The sequence below is a fragment of the Chiloscyllium punctatum genome, chromosome 2 (assembly GCF_047496795.1).
Source record: "Chiloscyllium punctatum isolate Juve2018m chromosome 2, sChiPun1.3, whole genome shotgun sequence".
Classification (NCBI taxonomy): Eukaryota; Metazoa; Chordata; class Chondrichthyes; order Orectolobiformes; family Hemiscylliidae; genus Chiloscyllium; species Chiloscyllium punctatum.
The window spans coordinates 100807053-100831585 of NC_092740.1; the positions used below are offsets into that span (position 1 = coordinate 100807053).

Genomic DNA, 24533 nt, shown 5'->3' on the forward strand with positions numbered 1-24533 from the left:
GTGTAAAGCAAATAACTGGTGAAGACTAAAATTGGGCCCTTGAAGACAGAAATAGGGGAATATATTACGGGGATCAAAAAAATGGCAGAAGAATTGAATTGGTACTTCAGATCTGTGTTCACTGGGGAAGACACAAGCAATCTCCCTGAGGTAACAGTGGCTAAAGGACTTGAACTTAAGGGAATTTATATTTGCCAGGAATTGGTGTTGGAGAGATTGTTAGGTCTGAAGGTTGATAAGTCCCTGGGGCCTGATCGTCTACATCCCAGGGTACTGAAGGAGGTGGCTCGAGAAATCGTGGCTGCGTTGGTGATTATTTTCCAGAGTTCGATAGATTCGGGATCAGTTCCTGCGGATTGGAGGGTGGCTAATGTTGTACCACTTTTTAAGAAAGGTGGGAGAGAGAAAGCAGGAAATTATAGACCAGTTAGTCTGACCTCAGTGGTGGGAAAGATGCTGGAGTCTATTATAAAGGATGAAATTACGACACATCTGGATAGTAGTAACAGGATAGGTCAGAGTCAGCATGGATTTATGAAGGGGAAATCATGCTTGAATAATCTTCTGGAAGTTTTTGAGGATGTAACTCTGAAGATGGACGAGGGAGATCCAGTAGATATAGTGTACCTGGACTTTCAGAAAGCTTTTGATAAAGTCCCACATAGAAAGTTAGTGAGCAAAATTAGGGCGCATGATACTGGGGGCAAAGTACTAACTTGGATTGAAAGTTGGTTGGCTGATAGGAAACAAAGAGTAGTGATAAACGGCTCAATTTCAGAATGGCAGGCAGTGACCAGTGGGTTACCACAGGGATCAGTACTAGGACCGCAGCTTTTACAATATATGTTAATGATATAGAAGATGGTATTAACAATAACATTAGCAAATTTGCTGATGATACTAAGCTGGGTGGCAGGGTGAAATGTGATGAGGATGTTAGGAGATTTCAGGGTGACCTGGACAAGTTATGTGAGTGGTCAGATGCATGGCAGATGCAGTTTAATGTGGATAAATGTATGGTTATTCACTTTGGTGGCAAGAACAGGAAGGCAGATTACTACCTAAATGGAATCAATTTAGGTAAAGGGGCAGTACAGAGAGATCTGGATGTTCTTGTACATCAGTCAATGAAGGTAAGCATGCAGGTACAACAGGTAGTGAAGAAGGCTAATAGCATGCTGGCCTTCATAACAAGAGGGATTGAGGATAGAAGCAAAGAGGTTCTTCTGCAGCTGTACAGGGCCCTGGTGAGACCACACCTGGAGTACTGTGTGCAGTCCTGGTCTCCAAATTTGAGGAAAGTCATTCTGGCTATTGAGGGAGTGCAGCGAAGGTTCACGAGGTCAATTACTGGAATGGCGGGATTACCTTACACTGAAAGACTGGAGCGACTGGGCTTGTATACCCTTGAGTTTAGAAGACTGAGAGGGGATCTGATTGAGACATATAAGATTATTAAAGGTTTGGACACTCTGGAGGCAGGAAACATGTTTCTGCTGATGGGTGAGTGCCAAACCAGAGGACACAGCTTAAAAATACGGGGTAGACCATTTAGGACAGAGATGAGGAGGAACTTCTTCACCCAGAGAGTGGTGGCTGTGTGGAATGCTCTGTCCCAGAGGGCAGTGGAGGCCCAGTCTCTGGATTAATTTAAGAAAGATTTGGATAGAGCTCTCAAGGATAGTGGAATCAAGGATTATGGAGATAAGGCTACCGATTAAGGATGATCAGCCATGATCATATTGATTGGTGGTGCAGGCTCGAAGGGCAGAATAGCCTACTCCTGTACCTATTGTCTATTGTCTATTGAAATATTCATGCTATGTAAGATTCCAATGTGGCCATATCTAACAGTGGACCATAATTTGTTGAAGAGTGATCCAAATACTTCTGGATTTAAACCATCCCACTGAGATAGGCTGAATATGGTACAAATGATCAGACATCTTTACATTTTATTTTTTTAAAAATGACTTTTATACATCTTTGCTAAATACAAATCCAAGAAGGATTGGAAGTTCAGCAACAATTGTATATTATCTGTACAGCGGTGGGATTGAATGGAAGAACTGCAGGAATCTTGTCTCATTGTTCATTAACACTTTATTGGAACAAATGCAATGAGGAACATCAGAATGGTAATGGTTCACACACCACTCAAGATAAAAATGAGAATCAAGGTCAATAATCCTCAGGTGGCAGATTGGTCAATCTTGCAGGTCCAAATTAACATACTCTGGAAGAATTGTGTGACTTCTGGATTGCTTGTACTTGTCAAGTCAGAGCCCTGGGGGTGTAGAGAACGGGTAGTTGTCATGTAACATCGTGTTTATACCATTGTATAATGTGTGAACTAAGAGCAAAATGTTTGAGCCTAATGTTGAAGAAGGTAGTCTGTACAAGAGGGTTAACCTTTGAGCTACAACAAAGTTCTGCTTGCTGTTTTATAACACAGTTATTGCATGAAGTATAGGGCAGTCCAATTTAGTTCTGGCACTGTCTTCTGATGGAGAAACAATAATCTTACCTGACTCATGTTAGTGATAGTTAATATTCCTTACAACTATTATAATTTGTACATAGATACTGAGATCTATAAACCAAACCCTTTTTTGAAATTCATTTGTTGAATGTGGGCAGGATGGCTGGATCAGCGTTTATTGGCCATCTCTGGTTGCACTTCATGAGCTTTGGCTCATTCGGTGTACATAGACCCACAATGTTATTTGGGTGGGAGTTCCTAGACTTTGGCTCAACAACATTGCAGGAACAGCGATATATTTACAAGTCAGGTTGGTGAGTGACTTGGACGGGAACTTGCAAGTAGTGATGTTCCCATTATCTGCTGCCCTAGTCCTTATAGATGTTAGCAGTCATTGGTTTACAAGGTGCAATTTAAGGAGTCACAGTAAATTTCTGCAGTGCGTCTTACAGATGTTATACAGTACGACTACTGAGCATAGGCAGTACAGGGAATGAATGTTTGTGGTTATGGTGTATTGGTTTACCCTGGATGATGACAAAGTTCTTGAGTGTTGCTGGAACTATACTCATCCAGGCATTTGGAGAGGATTCCATCATACTCCTGACTTGTGCCTTGTAAATGGTGGACAGCTTTTGGGGAGATTGGAGGTGAGTTATTCACTGTAGAATTCCTAGCCTATGACCTCATGTAGCTACAGTATTTATATGGCTAGCCCAGTTCAGTTTCTGGTCAATGGTAACCCTCAGGATATTGGTGGTGCAGTTTTCAATGATCATAATGACATTGAATAATAAGGGGTGGTGGTTAGATTCTATCTTATTGCTTAGCACTTGTGTGGCACAAATGTTACTTAGGACATAGAACTGTAAAGCACAAAAATGAGCCCTTCTGCCCATGATGCTGTGTTGAACATGATGCCAAATTAAACCTAGTCCCTTCTGCCTGCCCTTGTTCCATATCCCTCCACTCCTTGCATATTCATGTGCTTATATAAAAATCCCTTAAAAGGCCCTGTTGTATTTGCCTCCACTAGCATGCCTCACAGCGCTTTCCAAACTCTGACCGCTGTCTGTGTAAAAAACTTATCCCTCATATCTCCTTTGAACTTTCCCCTCGCCTTCAATGCATACACCTCCCCCTCCCCCTCCCCCCCCCCCCCCCGCTCCCATCCCTGCCCCCCAGTATTAGATGTTTCAACTCTGGGAAAAAAGATTCTGATCATCAAACCAATCTATAGATCTTCAAATTTTATAGACTTTTATCAAGTCTGAACTCAGCCTCTACCGCCCCAGGGAAAACAACCCAGGTTCTTTCGAGCCTCTCCTTAAAGCTCATATCCTCCAAAAAGGCAGCATCCTGGGTAAACCTTTTCTGCACCCTCTTCATAGAGGGTAGAATCATACTGTTTATAATTCAGGCATGCTGTACCAAATGCACATAAATCCTATCCCTAAGAATTCTTTCAAATAGCTTCCCAACTCACCAGTCAATAGTTTCTTGAATTGCACCTACTCCCATCCTTGAACAGAGGAACAACATTAGCTACTTGCCTGTCCTCTGGGTCCGCTACAGTGCCTAGCGAGGATGCAACAATCTTGGTCAAGGTATTGCAATTTCCTCTCTTGCCTCTCTCAAAAACCTGAGGTAGATGCCATCATGGGTACTTATCTACCTTAATGCTGTTCAACACGACTTCTTTCTTGATTTCAAAATACCCTAACATATTAGCATGCTCCACAGAAATTTCACTATCCTCCAAATCCTTCTCCTGGGTGAATACTGGAACAAAGTACTCATTTAGGATCTCACCCACATTCTCTGTGTCCAAGCACAAGTTCCCTCCTTTCCTTTTGAGTGGGCTTATCTTCTCCCTACCTATACTTTTATTTTTTAATGAATGCCTTGGGATTCTCTTTAATCCTACCTGTCAAAGTCATTTCATGGCCCCTTCTTGCTCTCCTAATTCCCTGCTTGAGTTTTTTCCTTCTTTACTTATATTCCTCAGGGGCTCTGTCTAATTTTAGCTTCCTAAACTATACATATGCCACTTTTTTCCTTTTGACTAAATTCACAACTTCACTCACTATCCAAGGGTCCCTTACCTTGCCATCCTTATCCTTCCTCCTTTCTGGAAAATGCCGGCCCTGAACTCTGATCAGCAGGTCTGCTACATGTCAAATGCGAACTTGCTCAATAACATCTCCTCCCAATTAACACTCTCTAGCTCCTGCCTAATATTGACATAATTTGTCCTCGTCTAATTTAGTACCTTCTCACAAGGTCCTGACTTATCCTTATTCATAACTATCTTAAAACCTAAGAAGTTGTGATCACTGTTTCCAAATTGCTATCTCACTGAAAGGTCAATTACCTGGCCAGGTTCATTAGCTAATACAAGGTCCAGTATGGCCCCTCCTGTAGTTGGACTATGCACATACTGTTGAAAGAAACCTTCTTGAATGCATTTAACAAATTCTGCCAGGTCTAAGCCTCTTATTCCAAGACAGTCCCAGTCAATTTTAGGGAAGTTAAAGTGTGGCACTATGACAAGCCTGTTATTATTGCATCTTTCCATAATCTGCCTGCATGATTGTTCCTCAATGTCTTGGTGGCTGTTGGGGGTGCCCATAGTATAATCCTATCTGTGTAATTGCACCCATCTTATGTTTGAGCTCCACCCATATTGCCTCAGGGGATGAGCTCTCCAATATGTCCTCCCCGAGTGCAGATGTGACATTCTCCCTAATTAGTAATGCAACTTCACCACCTCTTTTACCTTCCTCTCTATCTCATCTAAGACAACAAAATACTGGAAAGTTGAGCAGCCAGTCCTGTCCTTCTCAACCAAGTCTCTGTAATGGTCACAACATCATAGTCCCATGTACTGATTCAGGCTGTAAGCTCATCTGCCTTACCATTATACTTCTTGTATTGAAATAAACACACTTCATTAGTACCATTGTGTTCATTCACCTGTATCGGCCTAGCCTTCTTTTCTGACTTACTGGTCCTTACCTTCCCCTCAATCCCTCCACTTGCTGACCTGCTGCTCTGGTTCCCAAACCACTGCCACTCTATATTAAACCCTCTTGAGTTAAACCCTCCCTGTGAGGATGTTGGTTCTCCTCCAGTTTAGGTGCAGCCTGTCCTTGTTTTCCAGGTCACTGCCATACCCGAAGAGGTCCCAGTGATTAAAGAACCTGAAACACTGACCCTTGTGTCAGTTTCTTAGCCATGTGTTCATCTGTCCTATCTTTCTATTCCTTGCCTCACTATCAGGTGGCACTGGTAGTATCCCAGAGATCACTACCCTCAAAGTCCTGCTTTTCAGCTTTTTTCCTAACTCCCTTTACTCACTTTGCAAGACATCATCTCTTTTTCTACCCATGTCGTTGGTACTAATGTGCACAGCACCTCCTGGCTGCTCCCCCTCCTCCTTAAGAATTTCATGCAACTGCTCAGAGACAACTTAACATGACCACAGAAACATCTGCCTATGCCCCAACTAGCGAGTCTCCCACCACTATCACTTACTTGGATTTTGCCAGACCCTGCTCTACGGGGTCAGCAGGCCTGGCTGCTGCTTTTGTACTATGACAGGCTATTCCCCCCTAGCAATATCCAAACAGTATACTTGTTAGAGAGGGTAATAGCCGCAGGAGACTCCTGCTCTACATGTCTGCCTTCTTCTGGCAGTAACCTATCTAACCTGACTGAACCTGTGGTGTGACCACGTTCCCATAACTAGTGGCTATCACACTCTCTGACCTCTGTATGCTCCTCAGTATGTTCCAACTACAGATCCAACTGAACAACACATTATGTGAGGAGCTGTAGCCGGTCACACTTCCTGCAGACATAGTCATCAGGGACTCCAGACAATTCCCAGATCTGACCTTTACACCACTGAAGCCAGGCGCCAACTGACCTCTACACTGCTGAAGCCAGGCGCCAACTCTACACCTTCTCCTACCGTCCCTTTGACCATGACCTCACCCCCCATCACCAAACCATCATCTCCCACACCATACACAACCTCATCATCTCAGGGATCTCATAGTTCGGTATCCCCACACCGCCCAATTCTACCCAAGATCCACAAGCCTGATTACCATGGCTGACCTATCATTTCAGCCTGCTCCTACCCCACTGAACTCGTCTCCACCTGTCCTCTCCCCCTGGTCCAAGAACTCACCACATGCGTTCAGGACACCACCCAAGCCCTCCACCTCCTCCAATACTTCTGTTTCCCCTGCCCCAAAACACCTCATCTTCTCCATGGACATCCAGTCCCTCTACACCTCCATCCACCATGACCAGGGCCTCCAAGTCCTCCATTTCTTTCTCTCCTGAGATCCACACCAGTACTCTTCCACTGACACTCTTTATTCGTTTGGCTGAACTGGTCCTCACCCTCAATAATTTCTCCTTCCAATCCTCCCACTTGCTCCAAATGAAAGGGGTAGCCATGGGCACTTGCATGGGCCCCAGCCATGCCTGTCACTTTGTCGGCTGCATAGAACCGTCCATTTTCTGGAGTTACACAGGCACCATTCCCCACCTCTCCCTCCGCTACATTGATGACTGCATCGGTGCCACTTCATGTTCCCACAGGAGGTCGAACAGTTCATCAACTTCACCAACACATTCCACCCTGACCTTAAATTAAGGGCGGCACAGTGGCTCAGTGGTTAGCACTGCTGCCTCACAGCACCAGGATCCCAGGTTCAATTCCAGCCTCGGGTGACTGCCTGTGTGGAGTTTGCACGTTCTCCCTATGTCTGCGTGGGTTTCCTCCGGGTTTCCTCCCACAGTCCAAGTGAATTGGCCTTGCTAAATTGCCAATAGAGTTAGGTGCATTAGTGAGAGGGTCTGGGTGGGTTACTCATCGGACGGTCGGTGTGGACTTGTTGGGCCAAAGGGCCTGTTTCCATACTGTAGGGAATCTAATTTAATCTAAGTTCCACCACCTACAAATGGACCCCACCACCAGGGATATATTTCCCTCCCCACCCTTAAAGACCATTCCCTTCACGACTACCTGGTCAGGTTCATCCCCTAACAAGCCACCCTCCACTCTCGACTCCTTCCCCTGCCACCACAGGATTGGAAAACATCCATTGCTCCCCATGGTGTCTCCTCTCCATTGGGGAGACTGGAGAGTGTTTTAGAGTTCATCTCCAACACACCCGCACCAATCAACCCTACCACTGCGTGGCCGAACATTTCAACTCCCCTTCCCACTCTGCCGAGGACATGCAGATCCTGGGCCTCCTCCATCACCGCTCCCTCACCATCCGACGCCTGGAGGAAGAACGCCTTATCTTCTGCCTCAGGACTCTTCAACCCCAGGGCATCAATGTGGACTTCACCAGTTTCCTCATTTCCCCTCCCCACCTTACCCCAGTTCCAACCTGCCAGGTCAGCTCTGCCCTCATGATCTGTCCCACCTGTCAATCTTCCTTCCCACCTATCCACTCCACCCTCCTCTCTGACCTATCACTTTTATCCTCAACTCCATGCGCCTATTGCACTCTCAGCTACCTTCTCCCAGCCCCACCCCCTCCCATTTATCTCTCCAACCCCGAGGCTCCCAGTCTCATTCCTGATGAAGGGCTCTGGCCTGAAACATCCATTTTCCTGCTCCTATGATGCTGCCTGATCTGCTGTGCTTTTCCAGCAACACACTCTCAATGCTATTCCCAGATCTCCCACATCTGGCAGAAGGAGCACAGCCTTGTCCTAACTGCCTCTCCCTTTTACACTAAGTATGATAAATGAATCTTACTGTGCCTTTACCTTGCTCGCTTTAGTCACTGCAGCCCAGTATTCACCGAAACCCACACCCACATCAAGCAGCAGCACTAACTGGCTACTTAAACTACAATACAATCTCTACAATCAGACCAAATACTTCTAGGCTACAACAAGCTTCCTAACATCTCTCTGAATCTCTCTCTCTCTCCTTTTATTAGAGGAGGAGAGATGGATGAAACCATTATAGTATTGTAATGTTTGTGGCTTACTGTTCTAGGGTAACGGATTCTTCCTCACTCTGCTATTCAGTTGTTAACTGAGCCGGCCTCTCAGAATGTTCCTCAGCAAAGTCTCTCCGCTAACCTCTATTTGTCACTTGTCAGCACAAATCTGGATATTGCCGGGTGTTGCTGCAATTGGGTGTGTACTGCTTTATTATCTGATGAGTTGAGAATGGTGCAAAACATTTTGCAAGCATCAGTGAACATTATGAACTTATGGAGGGAAGGTCATTGATAAAACAGCTGGAGGGCTTGAGGAGCTCCTGTAGAGATGGCCTGGATCTAGGACAACTGACTATTGTCGATTATTGTAAAAAAAACCTTGGATATTCTTAACTGCTCCTTGAAATGGCTTAGCAAGGCGTTCAGTTGTATAAATCAAGGAATGGTTCTCAAGCAATGAATGAAAGTGCACAGACCACCTGACATCAACAAAGGCACTGGAAACAACAATGGCAAACACAGATCTCTCAACCGTCAATCTATCAACATTTGGGGTGGAGTGCCAAAATTGAGGGAGTTATCTCACAGATTAGTCAAGTAGCAATTATATTCACAGCATCATGCATTATACACGATGTCCCAGACAACATCATCACCATCCTTGGGTATTTCCTATCCCAAAAAGAAAACATACTCCACAGAGATGGTGGCACTGAGGTATATGGTCAAGAAGGAGATTGGCCTGAGAATTCTCAACATTGACTGTAGATTCCTTGAAGAATGAAGACTCATGGCATGAGATCATACATGGACAAGGAAACTACCTAGGCGTACTACTCACTCCTCCTCTCTTCTCATCTGATGAATTTGTACTCCTTAATGTTGAACACCACTTAAAGGAAGCATGTCGAGTGTCAAAAGTGCAGAATGTATACTAAGTGGGTCTTCAATTTCACCACCCAGAATGGTTCAACAGCACAACTGATTGAACTGGTTGAGTTGTAATGGGTATTGCAGCTAGACTGAGACTGCAGCAGATGGTAAGGAAACCAAAAAAGAGAAAAAAACATACTTGACCTCATCCTCATAAATCTGCTACTGCAGATTCATCTGTCCATGCCAGATTAACAGTGACCACCGCAGATTACTTGTAGAGATAGATTCTCCTCTTCACATTAAGGATACCCTCCAACATGTTGTGTGGCCTATCACTCCTCTAAATTGGATAGACTTCAAAAAGATCTAGAAGTTCAAGGCCATTATCAACAGCTGAATTGTGCTCCAACACAATCTGCAACCAAATGGCCCACAAAACCTCCCCCACTACCATTACAATCAAGGAAGCAGATCAACCCTAGTCCAACGAAAAGTGCAAGAGGGCAATAGCAACACCAAACAAGCCTAAAAGTGATCTGTCAACCTGGTGAGGCTGCAAAACAGTAATAATTCTGTGCCAAATAGTATAAGAAACAATTGAGACAGGTCCAATTGATTCAACAACAGATGGATCAGATCTAACTTCTGCAGTCCTGCCACAAATGATGCAGATAATTAAACAAATCACTGCAGGATGAGGCTCACTCTACAAGTAACCTTATTTCCAATTATAGGACAGCCCAGTACATCAGTGTAAAAGATAAAGCTGAAGCATTTCCAACTATCTGCTTCAAAGTGTTGGGTGAGGCTTCCTCCAGAGGTCGCCAGCATTACAGATGTCAGTCTGCAGTGAGTTCAATTTATTCCTTGTGATGTCAAAAAGTGGTTGGAGAAACTGGATACTGCAAAGGCTATGGCCCTGACAACATTCTGTCAAGATGTTCCAGAAACCGATACACTCCTAGCAAAGATTTTCCAATACAGCTAAAACATTGGCATTTACCCAGTAATGTGGAGAATTTCCAGGAATGTCCTGTGCATAAAAAGGACAAATTCAACCTGGCAAATTTCCTGTCCTATCAGTTGCCTCTCAAACATCAGTAAAATGATGCAAGTTTCAAACTGTTTGAAGAAACAGCACTTTTTAAATTCACTCACAGGATGTGGGTGTCGCTGGTTAAACTAGAATTTATTGCCTATCCCTAATTGCCCACTTAAGAGTCAAAAAGTGTGGTGCTGGAAAAGCACAGCAGGTCAGGCAGCATGCAAGGAGCAGAGACTTTTCGGACATTAGGCCTTCATCAGGAATGTGGGTGGGGAAAGGAAGTCAACCGCATTGCTTGCTTAATAAAAGTAGATTCACTAATGCTTATATTGGGTTCCACCTCTCATTGAAGACAAGAGCTGTTCTGCTGAATTATTTGTTGTCATCTTTCATCACAGCCTACTTCAAAGCCCTAGACCAGCAAAGGAGAAAAGGTTGGTGGCAGCACTCTATCCCGCACACAAATAGCTAGATTATATTACAAGAAGATGAGAACAGTGACCTTTTTTCATCACTGTTAGAACAAGCCCAATCTTCTTTTGTTTTAATCTGTTGAGCATGAAAATCATTAAATTCAGCTGCAGAGATCACTCTGATAACTCAGTAGTCTAGGTACAGTTATGAACGTGAATAGGGAGCTCCCTAGTGACTAGACAGAAGTGATGACTCAGAACAAACTGGTCCTATGCTGCCCTCTGTTGTCACAGATGTGAAAGATAATGCAATAAACAGATCTGTTTTGGTTTTTAATATTTTAATACATGTTCTTATGCTTATAAATAGAAATGTTACAGTTAGACTAACTCCGTACACTTTTTCAAAGTGCTGCTATACAGTGTGGGATTGTGAGTTTCATCTCGGCACTGAACTGAAACTTGATAGTTAATAAAATTTAATTCTACCAAATATATCCACCTACCAGTGAAAGTCCTCTTGCACCTTTCATTCCATAAACATAACAACAAAAGAACAATGAAATTATGCTGGAGAGGGTTGTTTTGTCTTATGAATTCTAATATGATTATCATGATGCTGGTTGAATATGGATAGGATCTATATTTAAATGTTTCCCCTCAATTAAAAATTGAGGTGGTCTAATATAAAGTTACTGACAGGAAAATAACTGCTCCCCAAGTCTAAAGAAGCTGAACAGCTGGCTTTAAACAACCATTTTCATGTTGAAGAATGTCTGAGCTTTCAATGAAAGAGAACACATGAAAATTAAAATGCCAGTCTCCAAAAAGAAAGATGGGGACATCGGAAGTATAGTATGTAGTATCATGTCAGCCTGGAGACAATTAGTCCAGGAAAAGACTCTGAAGCATTTGAGATGATTTTGATGTTCTTTGTCTATTGGTGAGGTAGATGGTTCTGGAACCACAGTGTTTTGGATTATGCATTTCGTGGCAGTGTTTTTGGAAGGCAAACAAGTTAGTTTTGTCACTATTGTGATGTAGACAGTTTCAACCAATCTGAAAATGATTGGATTGTAAGGTAAAGATAGCCATAGTGTGAATGGTGATTACAGATATGGAAACATTTGAATGATTCCACACCGTAGATGTGGAAAACTGATCCTATGCCTAACAATGTCTCCACGCAATAGCATGTCGATAGGAGGAAACAAACAACGCAACCTTGAGACACAATAATAGTGACTGCCTGAACATCATAACATTTTTAAAAAACTGTTTAAACAGATGCTAGAGTGGATTTGGCAGTCCCTCTTGAAAGTTATTCTTTCAGGGAATACCAGGAATCACATTGCACAACCAGTGACTTTCTGATCATTAAAATTCCACAAATGCACAGTGGGAGCATGCATTGATCAAGTAATCATTGTGTTGGGACATGTAGTATTTATTAACAAGAGCACAGTCCTGTGTAAGAGACGATGACATTGGAACCATTAATTGTGCTTGAATTAACAAGAACATGGAGGTGAAACAGCAAGTTATAGTTGCCATCAGAAAGAATTTTATCAAAGTGCTGTATGTACTGTAACTTAAAAATCCAGATTAAAAATACTTGCATAGCTAATAATACTGAAAGACCATAAGATATAGGGCCAGAATTAATCCATTTGGGTCATCAAGTACATGGTGTCCATGTACATAGATCCCTGAAAGTTGCCACCCAGGTTGATAGTGCTGTTAAAAAGGCATATGGGGTGTTAGGTTTTGTTGGTAGAGGGATTGAGTTCTGGAGCCATGACGTCTTGCTGCAACTGTGCAAAATGCTAGTGTGGCCTCACTTGGAATATTGTGTACAGTTCTGGTCACCCCATTACAGGAAGGATATGGAAGCATTGGAAAAGATACAGAGGAGATTTACCAGGATGTTGCCTGATCTGGAGGGAAGGTCTTATGAGGAAAGGCTGAGGAACTTGGGTCTCTTCTCATTGGAGAGAAAAAAGCTAAGAGGGGATCAATACAAGATGATCAGAGGATTAGATAGGGTAGACAGTGAGAGTCTTTTTCCGAGGGTAATGATATGGCTTGTACGAGAGGGCATAGCTGCAAATTGAGGGGTGATAGATTTAAAACAAATGCCAGAGGGAGGTTCTTTACTCAGAGAATGGTAAGGGCATGGAATGCCCTGCCTGCCAATGTTGTTAACTCAGCCACATTAGGGGTATTTAAACAGTCCTTGGATCAGCCTATGGATGATGATGGGGTAGCGTAGGGGGAATGGACTTAGATTAGTTCACAGGTCAGCGCAACATCGAGGACTAAAGGGCCTGTTCTGTACTGTATTGTTCTATGTTCTGTGTTCTAAGTCTGATCCGTCATTTGATCATGGCCGATATGTTTCTCCATTTGCTTGGCTGAACTGATCCCCACCGTCAACAATTTCTCCTTTGAATTCTCCCACTAACTTCAGACCAAATGGGTAACCATGGGCACCCGCATGAGCCCCAGCCATGCCTGCCTCTTCGTCGGGGACATGCAACAGTCCATCTTCCACAGTTACACTGTGGAATGGCCACCTTTTCCTCTACTATATCGATGACTGTGTCGGTGCCATCTCATACTCCCACAAGGGGGTTGAAGAGTTCATCAACTTCACAAACACCTTCCGCCCTGATCTCAAGTTCACCAGGACCATCTTGGACATCTCCCTCTCATTCTTGGACCTTTCCATCTCCATTTCTGGTGACCAACTCAACACAGACTCAATACTTCAAACCCACCAACTCCCACAGTTACCTGGACTACACCTCCTTCCACCCCTCCTCCTGTAAGAATGCTATCCCTTATTCCCAATTCCTCTAGCTATGTCACATATGGTCCCAGTAGGACCAAGTCCACCCAGAACACCCATGATGTCCTCCTACTTCAAGGACCGCAATTTACCCTCACTTGGTCAACAACGCCCTCCAGTGCATCTCCTCCAACTTCTGCAACTCTGCCTTTGAACCCCACCCCTCCAGCCGCAACAAGGTCAGAACCCCCTCCCCCCCCCCACCCCCGGAACTCATCTTTCACCCCACCAACCTCCAGATACAATGCATCATCCTCTGCCATTTCTACCACCTACAGTCAGACACTACCATCAGAGATATATTTCCTACCCCACTACTTTTAGCATTCCACAGAGACAATTCCTTCCATGACTCCTTCATTGGGTCCATGCCCCCCACCAACCCACCCTCTTTTACCAACATTTGCCCTTTCCACTGCAAGAGGTGTAAAACCTGTGCCCATGCCTCCCCCCTCACCTCCATCCAAGGCCCCAAAGGATCCTTCCACATCTAGCAGAGATTTTCCTGCACCTCCAAACACTTCAACTACTGTGTCCTTTGCTCTCGATGTGGTCTCTTCTGCGCTGGGGAGACAGGATGCTAACTTGCGGAACATTTCAAGGAACATCTCTGGGACACACACACTAGACAACCCAACCGCCTTGTAGCCAATCACTTCAACTCCCCCTGCCACTCCACCAAGGACGTGCAAGACCTGGCCCTCCTCCACCGCCAAATCTTAGCCATCTGACAACTGGAGGAAGAATGCCTCATCTTCCGACTTGGGACCCTCTAACCACACCGAATTAATGTCAATTTCACCAGTTTCCTCATCTTCCCTTTCCACACCTTATCCCAGATGCAACCCTCCAACTCGGCCTCTTGAATTGTCTGGCCTCTTGAATTGTCCTTCCTACCTATCCGTTCCACCCTGCACTCCGACATATCACCAACACCCCCCCACCTTCATCCACCTATCATATTGCTGGCTATCTTCCCCTCAGCCCCAGTCCCTGTCCCCTCCCATTCATCTCTCAACCCATTGCCACCACCCACATTCCTAAGAAGAAGAGCTTATGCTCGAAACGCCGACTCTCCTCCTCCTTGGATGTTGCCTTATGGATGTCCTTTTCCAGCACCACATGTTTTGACTCTGATCTCCAACATCTGCAGTCCTCACTTCTTCCTTCTCAACTCCATTTTCCTGCCTTCTTCCCATAATCTTTGAGCGTCTTACCCATCAAGACACTTCCTTTCTTAAATACACTTAATGATTACCTACAGTGCAACAAGTAGCCCTCTGCAACAAGTTTTACAGATTAACCACTCCTCACCCCAGTTCTAAAGAATCATCCCTTCAACCTGAGGCTGTGACTTTAGATCCTAGTTTCTCCTACAAGTGAAAACATCTTGTCAATGTCCACACTATTTAGGCCTCTTAGTATAATGAGTTTCAACCAGATCTGTCACCCCCAAAGATCTGCAGGTCAGGTGAATTGGCCATGCTAAATTGTCCGTAGTGTTAGTTGCATTAATCAGAGGGAAATGGGTCTGGGTGGGTTACTCTTCAGAGGGTCGGTGTGGACTTGCTGGGCCAAAGGGCCTGTTTCCACACTGTAGGTAATCTAATCTAATCCTTCAAAATTCCAACAAATATAGAGTCCTCAATGACTCTCATATAACTGGTTTTGCATACTCAGAATCATTCTTGTAAACCTTCTCTGGATCCAGCTGCAGTCCTTTCCTAGGTCCAGGGCTCAAAATCGCTCACAGTAGTTCAAATGCAGTCTGACCAGAGCCTTATGCAGCCTCAGCAGTACATTTTGGCTCTTGTATTCTAGCCCTCTTGAAATGAATGCTAACATTTCATTTGCCTTTCTAACTGTTAACCTGAAGACAATCTGAACTAGGACTCCTAGTCCTTTTGCGCTTCAGATTTCCAAACACTTTTCCCATTTAGAAAACAGTCGGCGTCCATTTCTTCTGACCAAAGTGCATAATCTCACGCTTACCCACACTGTATTCCATCTGCCAGCCTGTCCAATTCCCTATGTTTTTTATAATGAGTTCAAAAGAGATGGGAATAATGGTTGAAGAAAGAGAAAGGTTGATAATGTCAGTGGAATGAGAACAACAGGGAAACTTTGGTAATCAGGAATTGAATAGGAATAAAGTTGAAGGAACATGTAACGTGTATGATACAAAGATAGGTGGAGTTGTGGACAGTGAGGAGGGCTGTTGTCGGCTGCAGAGGGACTTAGATATGATGCAGAGCTGGGCTGAGGAGTGGCAGATGGAGTTCAACCCTGCCAAGTGTGAGGTTGTCCATTTTGGAAGAACAAATAAGAATGCGGAATACAGGGTTAATGGTAGGGTTCTTGGTCAGGTGGAGGAACAGAGGGATCTTGGGGTCTATGTACATAGATCTTTGAAGGTTGCCACTCAGGTGGATAGAGTTTGTAAGAAGGCCTATGGAGTATTATCGTTCATTAGCAGAGGGATTGAATTCAAGAGTCGTGAGGTGATGTTGCAGCTGTACAGGACTTTGGTTAGGCCACATTTGGAGTACTGTGTGCAGTTCTGGTCGCCTCACTTTAGGAAAGATGTGGAAGCTTTGGAGAGGGTGCAGAGAAGATTTACCAGGATGTTGCCTGGAATGGAGAGTAGGTCGTACGAGGATAGGTTGAGAGTTCTCGGCCTTTTCTCGTTGGAACGGCGAAGGATGAGGGGTGACTTGATAGAGGTTTATAAGATGATCAGAGGAATAGATAGAGTAGACAGTCAGAAACTTTTTCCCCGGGTACAACAGAGTGTTACAAGGGGACATAAATTTAAGGTGAAGGGTGGAAGGTATAGGGGAGATGTCAGGGGTGGGTTCTTTACCCAGAGAGTGGTGGGAGCATGGAATGCGCTGCCCGAGGGAGTGGTAGAGTCAGATTCATTGGCGACCTTTAAGTGGCATTTGGATAGGTACATGGATGGGTGCTTAATCTAGGATAGAAGTGCGGCACAACATCGTGGGCCGAAGGGCCTGTTCTGTGCTGTATTGTTCTATGTTCTATGTTCTATGTTCTATGTTCTATTCTATGTTCTATGTTCTATGTAAGTTGCTGAATTTTGTTTTGTTGGGAAATACATTTATTGAGATCAAAAGTGTAGCATTGTCAGGGATGAGTTTGAGTTAGGGACATCCATTTCTAACTGTAGAATAGCAGTACTTTACAGACGTCCATAACCCAACAAGATAGATTTTAATTGCAACCGTAGTCTCAGTCAAAATTTCTCCACTTATGTTATTTTGAATATGATTCTTTGGGTTTTAAGCTTCAGATTAGGAGAATGAAATTGGAATAAATTATATTACACTCTATTTCTTTGCCCAAGAATGTACTTCTTTTAAATTGTGGTATAGGTGACCTTTCACTGGTTCTTCTACCTCTTATTAATCTACTTACACTTTTGTTCAGTTCCCTACACTTATTTGGCAGATGAGGCACTGACAAAAATTGTGGCGCATGCTTTATTTACATGCTTAGAGTGGAATGGTCTTGAGATTTCTTTTGCCTCTGTTAACTGTGTACAAACAATAAGCCTCACACTAACAAATAATTAAATTAAAATATTGCTTGACGTTATAGAACTTGATTCTTGCTGAAAGGAAAGATATGTTGACAAAGCTTTTCCTGTAGTATAAATTTTTATGATCATTTGAAATTTGGTATTTTTCCATTCTGCCTGTTGAGCGCAAGATGAAAAGCTTTGGCAACATGTCTGCCTTTTGAGTGATATTTAAATTAAAATATACCCTAATTTTTAAATGTTGATTTTGTGTTTGTTTAGAAATCAAACATAGCTGATCGCTCCTTTAGTGCAGCAAATCTTAATCCATACATGATCAGGCCAAATCGACACAATAAAGGAGCAGAAGCAGGTAAGTCACGAAATTATTTTCAATTATTGATAGTTACTCCTTTTTATTCTGTTAGAAAAATTAACTGAAATCTTCACTGCTGAACAAACATGCACATTGCTGTTACAAAAAATGTAAAGACACTTATTTCCCGCTTGCCTGGTTTGTCATTGGTTACCATGGTAGGTTTTCAGAAGGCAGTCTGTAGCACTATATGTAATTTAACAATGCAGGTCGGAAAATAATGCTTCTGTCTAACAACGTTATAACTCTTGCTATTTTCTGATCCAACACATGTAACCCCAGTCAGTTTGCTTAAGAATCTTCAAATCACAGTGCTGGGAAATCTGTATGATGTTATTTTTCTGATACAGAAAATAATTTTTTATCCCAGTTGTGACCAAGGCTGACTTACCTTGTACAGCCAGGCAAGAGCAGCCAAATCTTACGGTCCTTCAGTTGTGCACAGTGATATTGACATTTAACAAGTTAAAACATATCAGCAAAGGTCTTGCTTTTCCAGCAGGAATGATCCTACCTCCTAATGCTTTTAAAGTTATCTGGTTTCATCTTTGAAATATTAAAATATGAATAATGTTTCATGCCTACCCATTTGATCTGATAATGGCAAGCATCATTTATGCCACAAGTCCCAATAATTAAACATCTCAAACAATAAAAAAATCTGATGATCATCCCTTGATATTCAATGGCATTACTGTCACTGAATCCCCCCAGTCAACATCTTTAGAATTACCAATGATCAGAAACATACCTGGAATAGCCATATAAAAATGGTACAAAAGCAGAACAGAGAATGGGAATTCTTCAGTGAGATCCTGATGCTCCTGACTCCCTAAAGCCTACCCACTACAAGGTATAAGGCAGGAGTGTGATGGAATGCTCTCCACTTGCCAGAGTGGGTGTGGCTTCAAAATCACTAAAGGTCAATATCATCCAGAAAAAAGCAGCTTGCTTGATTGGTACCCCAACCACTACTCTAACCATTCACTTCGTCTACTATCAGCACAGAGTGGCAACAATGTGTACCATCCACACAGGTTGCACTGCAGTAATTCATCAAACCTCCTTGATAATGACCCATACTCCAGACCATTGCTCTATTTTTGCTAGAGAAATAGTTTAAAACTACAATACAGAGAATATTATCCTCAAACCATGGTGATTTGGTGGTGGCTTAAATCAGCAATGTATGTCTTAATATTAAACTCACATGCTGGAATAAAATCTCAATGTAGATTTCTCTGATTGCACATCAAAACTTCAGCTAAAAACCAACAGCTGCCTCACTTTTTTATGGAGTCACAGCAAATTATTTAGAGAACTCGGAGAAATTAACTATCACAGTCAATCATCCAATGTGCTCTTACCTAACCTTCGAAATTTCACTGTTTGATGAAAATCCAATAATTAAAACATTGCATGTATGCACTCAAGGTGATCAAAGAATGTTATGTAAGTACTATAGATTAGTGCTGCCAAAGCAACTCAATTGCTTTGTCTCTGAAAATCTCTATAATGCTTTCTGTGCCAAATTAATAATCAAGGTCAGCACTGAACACACCTCTGTCATGTGACAGGTACTCGAAGAGATGCCATGCCTATGGATACCAATGTCTATGAAAGCCCATATGCTGACCCCGATGAGCTGCAGGAGAAAACACTGTATTTGAAAGATGATTGCCTTACACTGGAAGAAAAGGAACTTGGGTCTGGTAACTTTGGTACAGTGAAGAAAGGAGTTTATAAAATGAGGAAGTAAGTATTTTTGAATTAGATAGTACACACTGCTGCAAACTTCAGAGTGGAAGATAAACACTATCTTCAGCTTGCTAATATTTATGTTTTAGCTAATTAAAAGGTTTGCAATAAGCACCTTGTTCTAGATGCTTCCTCTTTGAAATAAATTAATAAATAAAACATATTGTGTTTAATCCAAATATTTATTTGAATAGATAATAAATTAGTTTAAGTGATATTTTAATGTTCATAAAGAAAAATGCAGCATTTCATTATTTGAATTATACGCCATTATTTACTGACATTGGATGTCAATTTCGAACCTGTCAGCTCTTCTCCCCTAATGCTCCCAAGCTAATCCCAATCCCACATACTGCCAAAAATTAAAATTCATCCCATTGTGTCTTGATTTGTTTTAACAGGAAAAACATAAGTGTAGCAGTGAAAGTGTTGAAGAGTGATGATCCTGCAGTAAAAGATGAACTGATGAAGGAAGCAAAGTTCATGCATCAACTTGATAATCCTTACATCGTCCGCATGATTGGGATATGTGAAAGGGAGTGTTTGATGCTGGTGATGGAACTTGCAGAGCAAGGCCAACTTAACAAATTTCTGCAGGCTCACAAGTGGGTCCAGGTTTTCTTTGTAAATTGTGATATTTCAATTTTCAGCAAGTCACTCAAATGGATGCCCACACTTTTGATGCCATGAAGTTTTTCAATCACACACTCAAGTGCAACATTTTGCAAACAAAAATGGTGGTTAATTTTACATGGTTAATTTGTATAACTATGCATATGAATCCGAAAAACATTGGTTCCAAATTTCAAACTTAATACTTGATGCTCATAAATTCCTTCCAAAGAAATACTAGGAAAATCAAAGCCACTTTTTTCAGTCTTTGCCACAAATGTTGTTCCATAGCTTCACTGAAAACTGTCAGAGGCTGAGCCAAATTGTTTGCAATTGTGATTTTGAGATCATGAACTTCCAATCACATACCTGCACCTTTACTTGACTACCTATTTCCGCAACCATAAAATTGTCCATATTGCTGAAACCCTTACCTCTACCTTTGCCTGATCACTGAAACCCTTATCTATACCTTTGCCTGATCACTGAAACCCTTATCTATACCTTTGCCTGATCACTGAAACCCTTATCTATACCGTTGCCTGATTGCTGAAACCTTTGCTATCTATAGCCTTGATCATGCAGCAAGGTCCTGGCCAGCCTCACACCTTTCTACCCTTCATAAGCCTGGGATCATTCAAATGTCTGCTGCCAATCTCTTTACTCTCATAAAATTTCACTCCTAAAATGTTCTGATCAGTGGCTGACCTCCCTTGCTTCCCATATGGGAATTGGTTAGCTCAGTTAGCTGGATGGCTGGATTGAGATGCCACACAATGTCAGCAACATGGGTTTCAATTGCCATACAGACGGAGATAAGCAGCTTTTCAATCTTGTTGCTTAAATAAGATTAGTGACTCTTGGATTAAACTCCCCACAATCATTTCTCTCTCTCTAATGACAGAGCAGCCTCAAACAATATGATGGCTTTCACTTTCACATGAGCTTCCAGTTAAACAGTATCTCAATTTTTAAAATTTCCAGGGTCTGAACCTTCTCTATTGCTATAATCTCCTCTAATTTCACAAACTCCAAGATATCTATGGTCATTGAATCATGACACTTTCAGTATTCTGAATTTCAATTACTGAACCATTGATGTGGTATTGTTTTAATCTGTTTGGGCAAAGATCCCTGGAATAAAAACAGCAAGTGCAGGATAAACTCAACAGGTCTGGCAGCACCTGTGGAAAGACAACAGAGTAAAAATTTTAAGCCTGGTGAATCTTCTGCAGAACTGATACTAGTTTGGAAAAGGAGGTACTTCTGCTGTTGACTAGGAATGGGAGAGAAAGAGAGTAAACAGAGAGTTGGAGAAGAAATCTGGGAAGAAAGAAAGACAGTTATGCAAACAAAGGAATGGCTGATATTAAGGCAGGAAAGGAGTAAAACTGATAGTGGGAACCACAAATATGTGAAAATCGGTTGGCTGGGCCTGAGGTGTGGGAATGGGTAAAACACTGGAAGGGGATGTTTAGACCCTAAAGTCATTGAATTCAATACTGAGTCCAAGAGGCTGTCGGGTCCCCAAGCGGAAGATGAGATACTGTTCTTCAGCTTACGCTGAGCCTCACTTAAGCACTGCAGCAGGCCCAAGACAGAAATGTTGGCTAGGGAAGATGGTAGTGTTTTGAAGTGGGAGGCAACTGGAAGCTCTGAGTCATTTTTTATGAAAAGAATGTAAGTGTTTTGCAAAGTGCTCATCCAGTCTGCGTTTTGTCTTCCAAATTTAGAAGATGCCATACATAAACAGCAAAGCTCTGGTATTCCCTTTTGCTATCTTGCTACCTCTTGTTCCTCCTTTAAGACACTTGTAAACATAGAAACAGAGAAACTAAGAGCAGGATAAGAAATTTGTGATCTCTTATTCCTTATGATCATGGCTAATTTAATGGATTCATAGAGTCATAGAGTAGTGCAGCACGAAAATGGTCCATTCAGTCCAACTTGTCCATGATGATCAGATATCCTAAATTAATCATAGAATCCCTACAGTGTGGAAACATGTGATTAGGTCCAACAAGTCCACACCAACCCAATAAAGAGTTTTCCAACCAGACCTATTCCCCTACCCCTACTATTCTGCACTTCCCCTGACAAATGCACCTAGTCTACTCATCCTTGAACACTAAGGGCGAATTAGCATGGCCAATTCACCTAACTTGCACATCTTGGTGAACTGTGGGAGGAAACTAGAACACCGAGAGGAAACCCACACAGACATGGTTAGAATATTCAAACTCCAAATATACAGTCACCCAAGACTGGAATCAAACCCAGGTCCCTGGCACTGTGAGGCAGCAGTGCTAACTACTGAACAACCATGCCACCCAATCTAGTCCTATTTGCCAGCTTTTGGCCTATATCCCTCTAAACCTTTCCTATTCATATACTGATTGAGATGCCTTTTAAATGTTATAATTGTACCAGCCTCCACCACTTCCTCTGGCAGCTCCTTCCATACACACACCACCCTCTGTGTGAAAAGATTGCCCTTCAGGTCCCTTTTAAATCTTTCCCCTCTCGCCTGAAACCCACACCCTCTAGTGTTGGATTCCCATGCCTGAAGCAAAAGACCTTTGTATTCACCCTCTCCATGCCCCTAATAATTTTTTAAACCTCTATTAGGTCATCCCTTAATCTCCAACGCTCCAGGGAAAAAAAGCCTCAGCCTATTTAATATCTCCCTAAAATTCAACTCCTCCAACTCAACAACATTCATGTAAATATTTTCTGCACCCTTTCAAGTTTAAAAATATCCTTCCTATAGAAAGGAAACCAGAATTGAATGCTGTAATCCAGAAAAGGTCTGACCAAATATTTTCTGTCTTACTGATATATTTTCTCTTCTTCCCATGTCTTGATGCCTTTAACATCTAAAAATGTATCTATCCCTTTCTCGAATATATTCACTGATTTGGCCTCCACAGCCTTCTATGATAGAGAATTCCTCAGGTCCATTATTCTTGCAGTGAATGAAAGTTTCTTCATCTCAGTCCTAAATTGTGGACCCTTTATTTGAGATTGTGTCCCCCAATTTTAGACTTTCCAACCAGGGAAACATCCTGCCTACATCTAGTCTGTTCAGCCATGTTAGAATTACATTTTAGATATGTTTCAATTGAATCCCCTTTTAACCTTCTAAACTCTAGTGAGCATAGGCGAATTATAGAATAGTCCTGTGATCTCCAGTATTTCCTCCATCTGTTGTGTTTGCTGACTCACTACATTTGTCTAAATCACCTTAAAGCCTCCTTGCATCCTCTCACAACTGACAATTCTTACCAGTTCTGTGTCATCAGCAAACATGGAAATGTTACATTTGATTCCCTTATGTCTGAGTGAATAGCCTTGGCCCAACACTGCTTCTTGTGGCATCCTGGAGTGCCTGTCATTTGAAAAAAGATCCATTTATTCTCACTTGCTGTTTCCAGTTTGTCAACTAATGCTCTATCCTTGCCAATATGTTACCTCCTGTGCCAAGGGAATTGCCGAGCAAATTGAAAATTCTTCTAAGCAATTCCTCTGTGCTCAAAACCCTCCAAAAGCATCAATTTAAATTGGAGAATTTGGAGGATTACATAGCTGAACCCCTGGCCAATTAAAAAACTGACTTCTCAACCACAAAACTCCAACTGTACATCTCCTGACCCATGACCAGTCTCCAGATTCTGACTCTATACGTCTGCTCTCCCACCTGATCTAACACACCCTCTCCCCTGCCATTGGACCCAACACCCCCATTTGCTCCCAGGACAGTCCCCTACCATGAGACTCAAAGCCCATTGTTCCTATGACCTGATAACCCTATCTCATCACTGGACTCAACACCCACAGCCCACCCACTGCTCAATCCAGACCTCCCACTTCACCCTAATGGCTGAATACCCTCCTTCCCCTCAGGAAAAAAAAGTGCATCCCCACTTCCATGGGATATGAACACCACTCCTTCACCAGACCTGATATCCTGACCACCCCAACTACTCAAAGCATTCCTGATCGCCTTCCCAACTTGCACCCTGACATTCTACTCATCCAACACCCTACTTACCTGGCACCATACCCATTGGCCACCCTATCCCCCTACTTACCTAGAATTCTCCCCATCTGGCAACCTACTTAACTGGCATCCTACCCATTTGACGCCCTAAACTCACATTACTTTACCCTTTTACAGAAGCTGTCTAAAGGAAACCTGAGTAGAATCTCTTGTCAGAGATGTAGAGCTCTTTAACTTACTGTAATAAAGTAGGAATGGACTAGCAATTTGATTGTGAATCCAGCTGCTCATTATTTTGGGTCCTGATTACCAGTGCTATTAATAGCCTTAAAAAAAATAGTTTTGCAAGAATACCACATTGGCTCAGATGTTGCATTTCAATACAAGTTTACATTTTGGCTCAACTCTGTGTTCAGCACAAATGACAGTTTTCATTGGTAGGCCAGAATCTGCACCACTTTGGAAACCAAATTCTTATACATTCTGTGACTGGGGTAATGGGCCACAGGATTAAGAGCTGCTCTTTTACAATGACATTTTGCCATATTTTGTTCAATTTCCAGTCTTAGGTGAACTACAATAATTGAAACAGTAGGAT

At 42.6% G+C, this 24533-nt stretch overlaps 1 protein-coding gene across 4 annotated transcripts in view; it reads left to right on the top strand.

The window, feature by feature from the left end:
• syk (spleen tyrosine kinase) overlaps positions 1 to 24533 on the top strand; it is a 191998-nt gene that overhangs the window by 147925 nt on the left and 19540 nt on the right. For all 4 annotated transcript variants that reach the window (XM_072586745.1, XM_072586775.1, XM_072586755.1 and 1 more), the window contains 3 exons: positions 17472 to 17562; positions 19143 to 19320; positions 19725 to 19928. In XM_072586745.1, coding sequence (XP_072442846.1) covers positions 17472 to 17562; positions 19143 to 19320; positions 19725 to 19928 — 473 coding nt within the window. The remainder of the gene's footprint in view (positions 1 to 17471; positions 17563 to 19142; positions 19321 to 19724; positions 19929 to 24533) is intronic.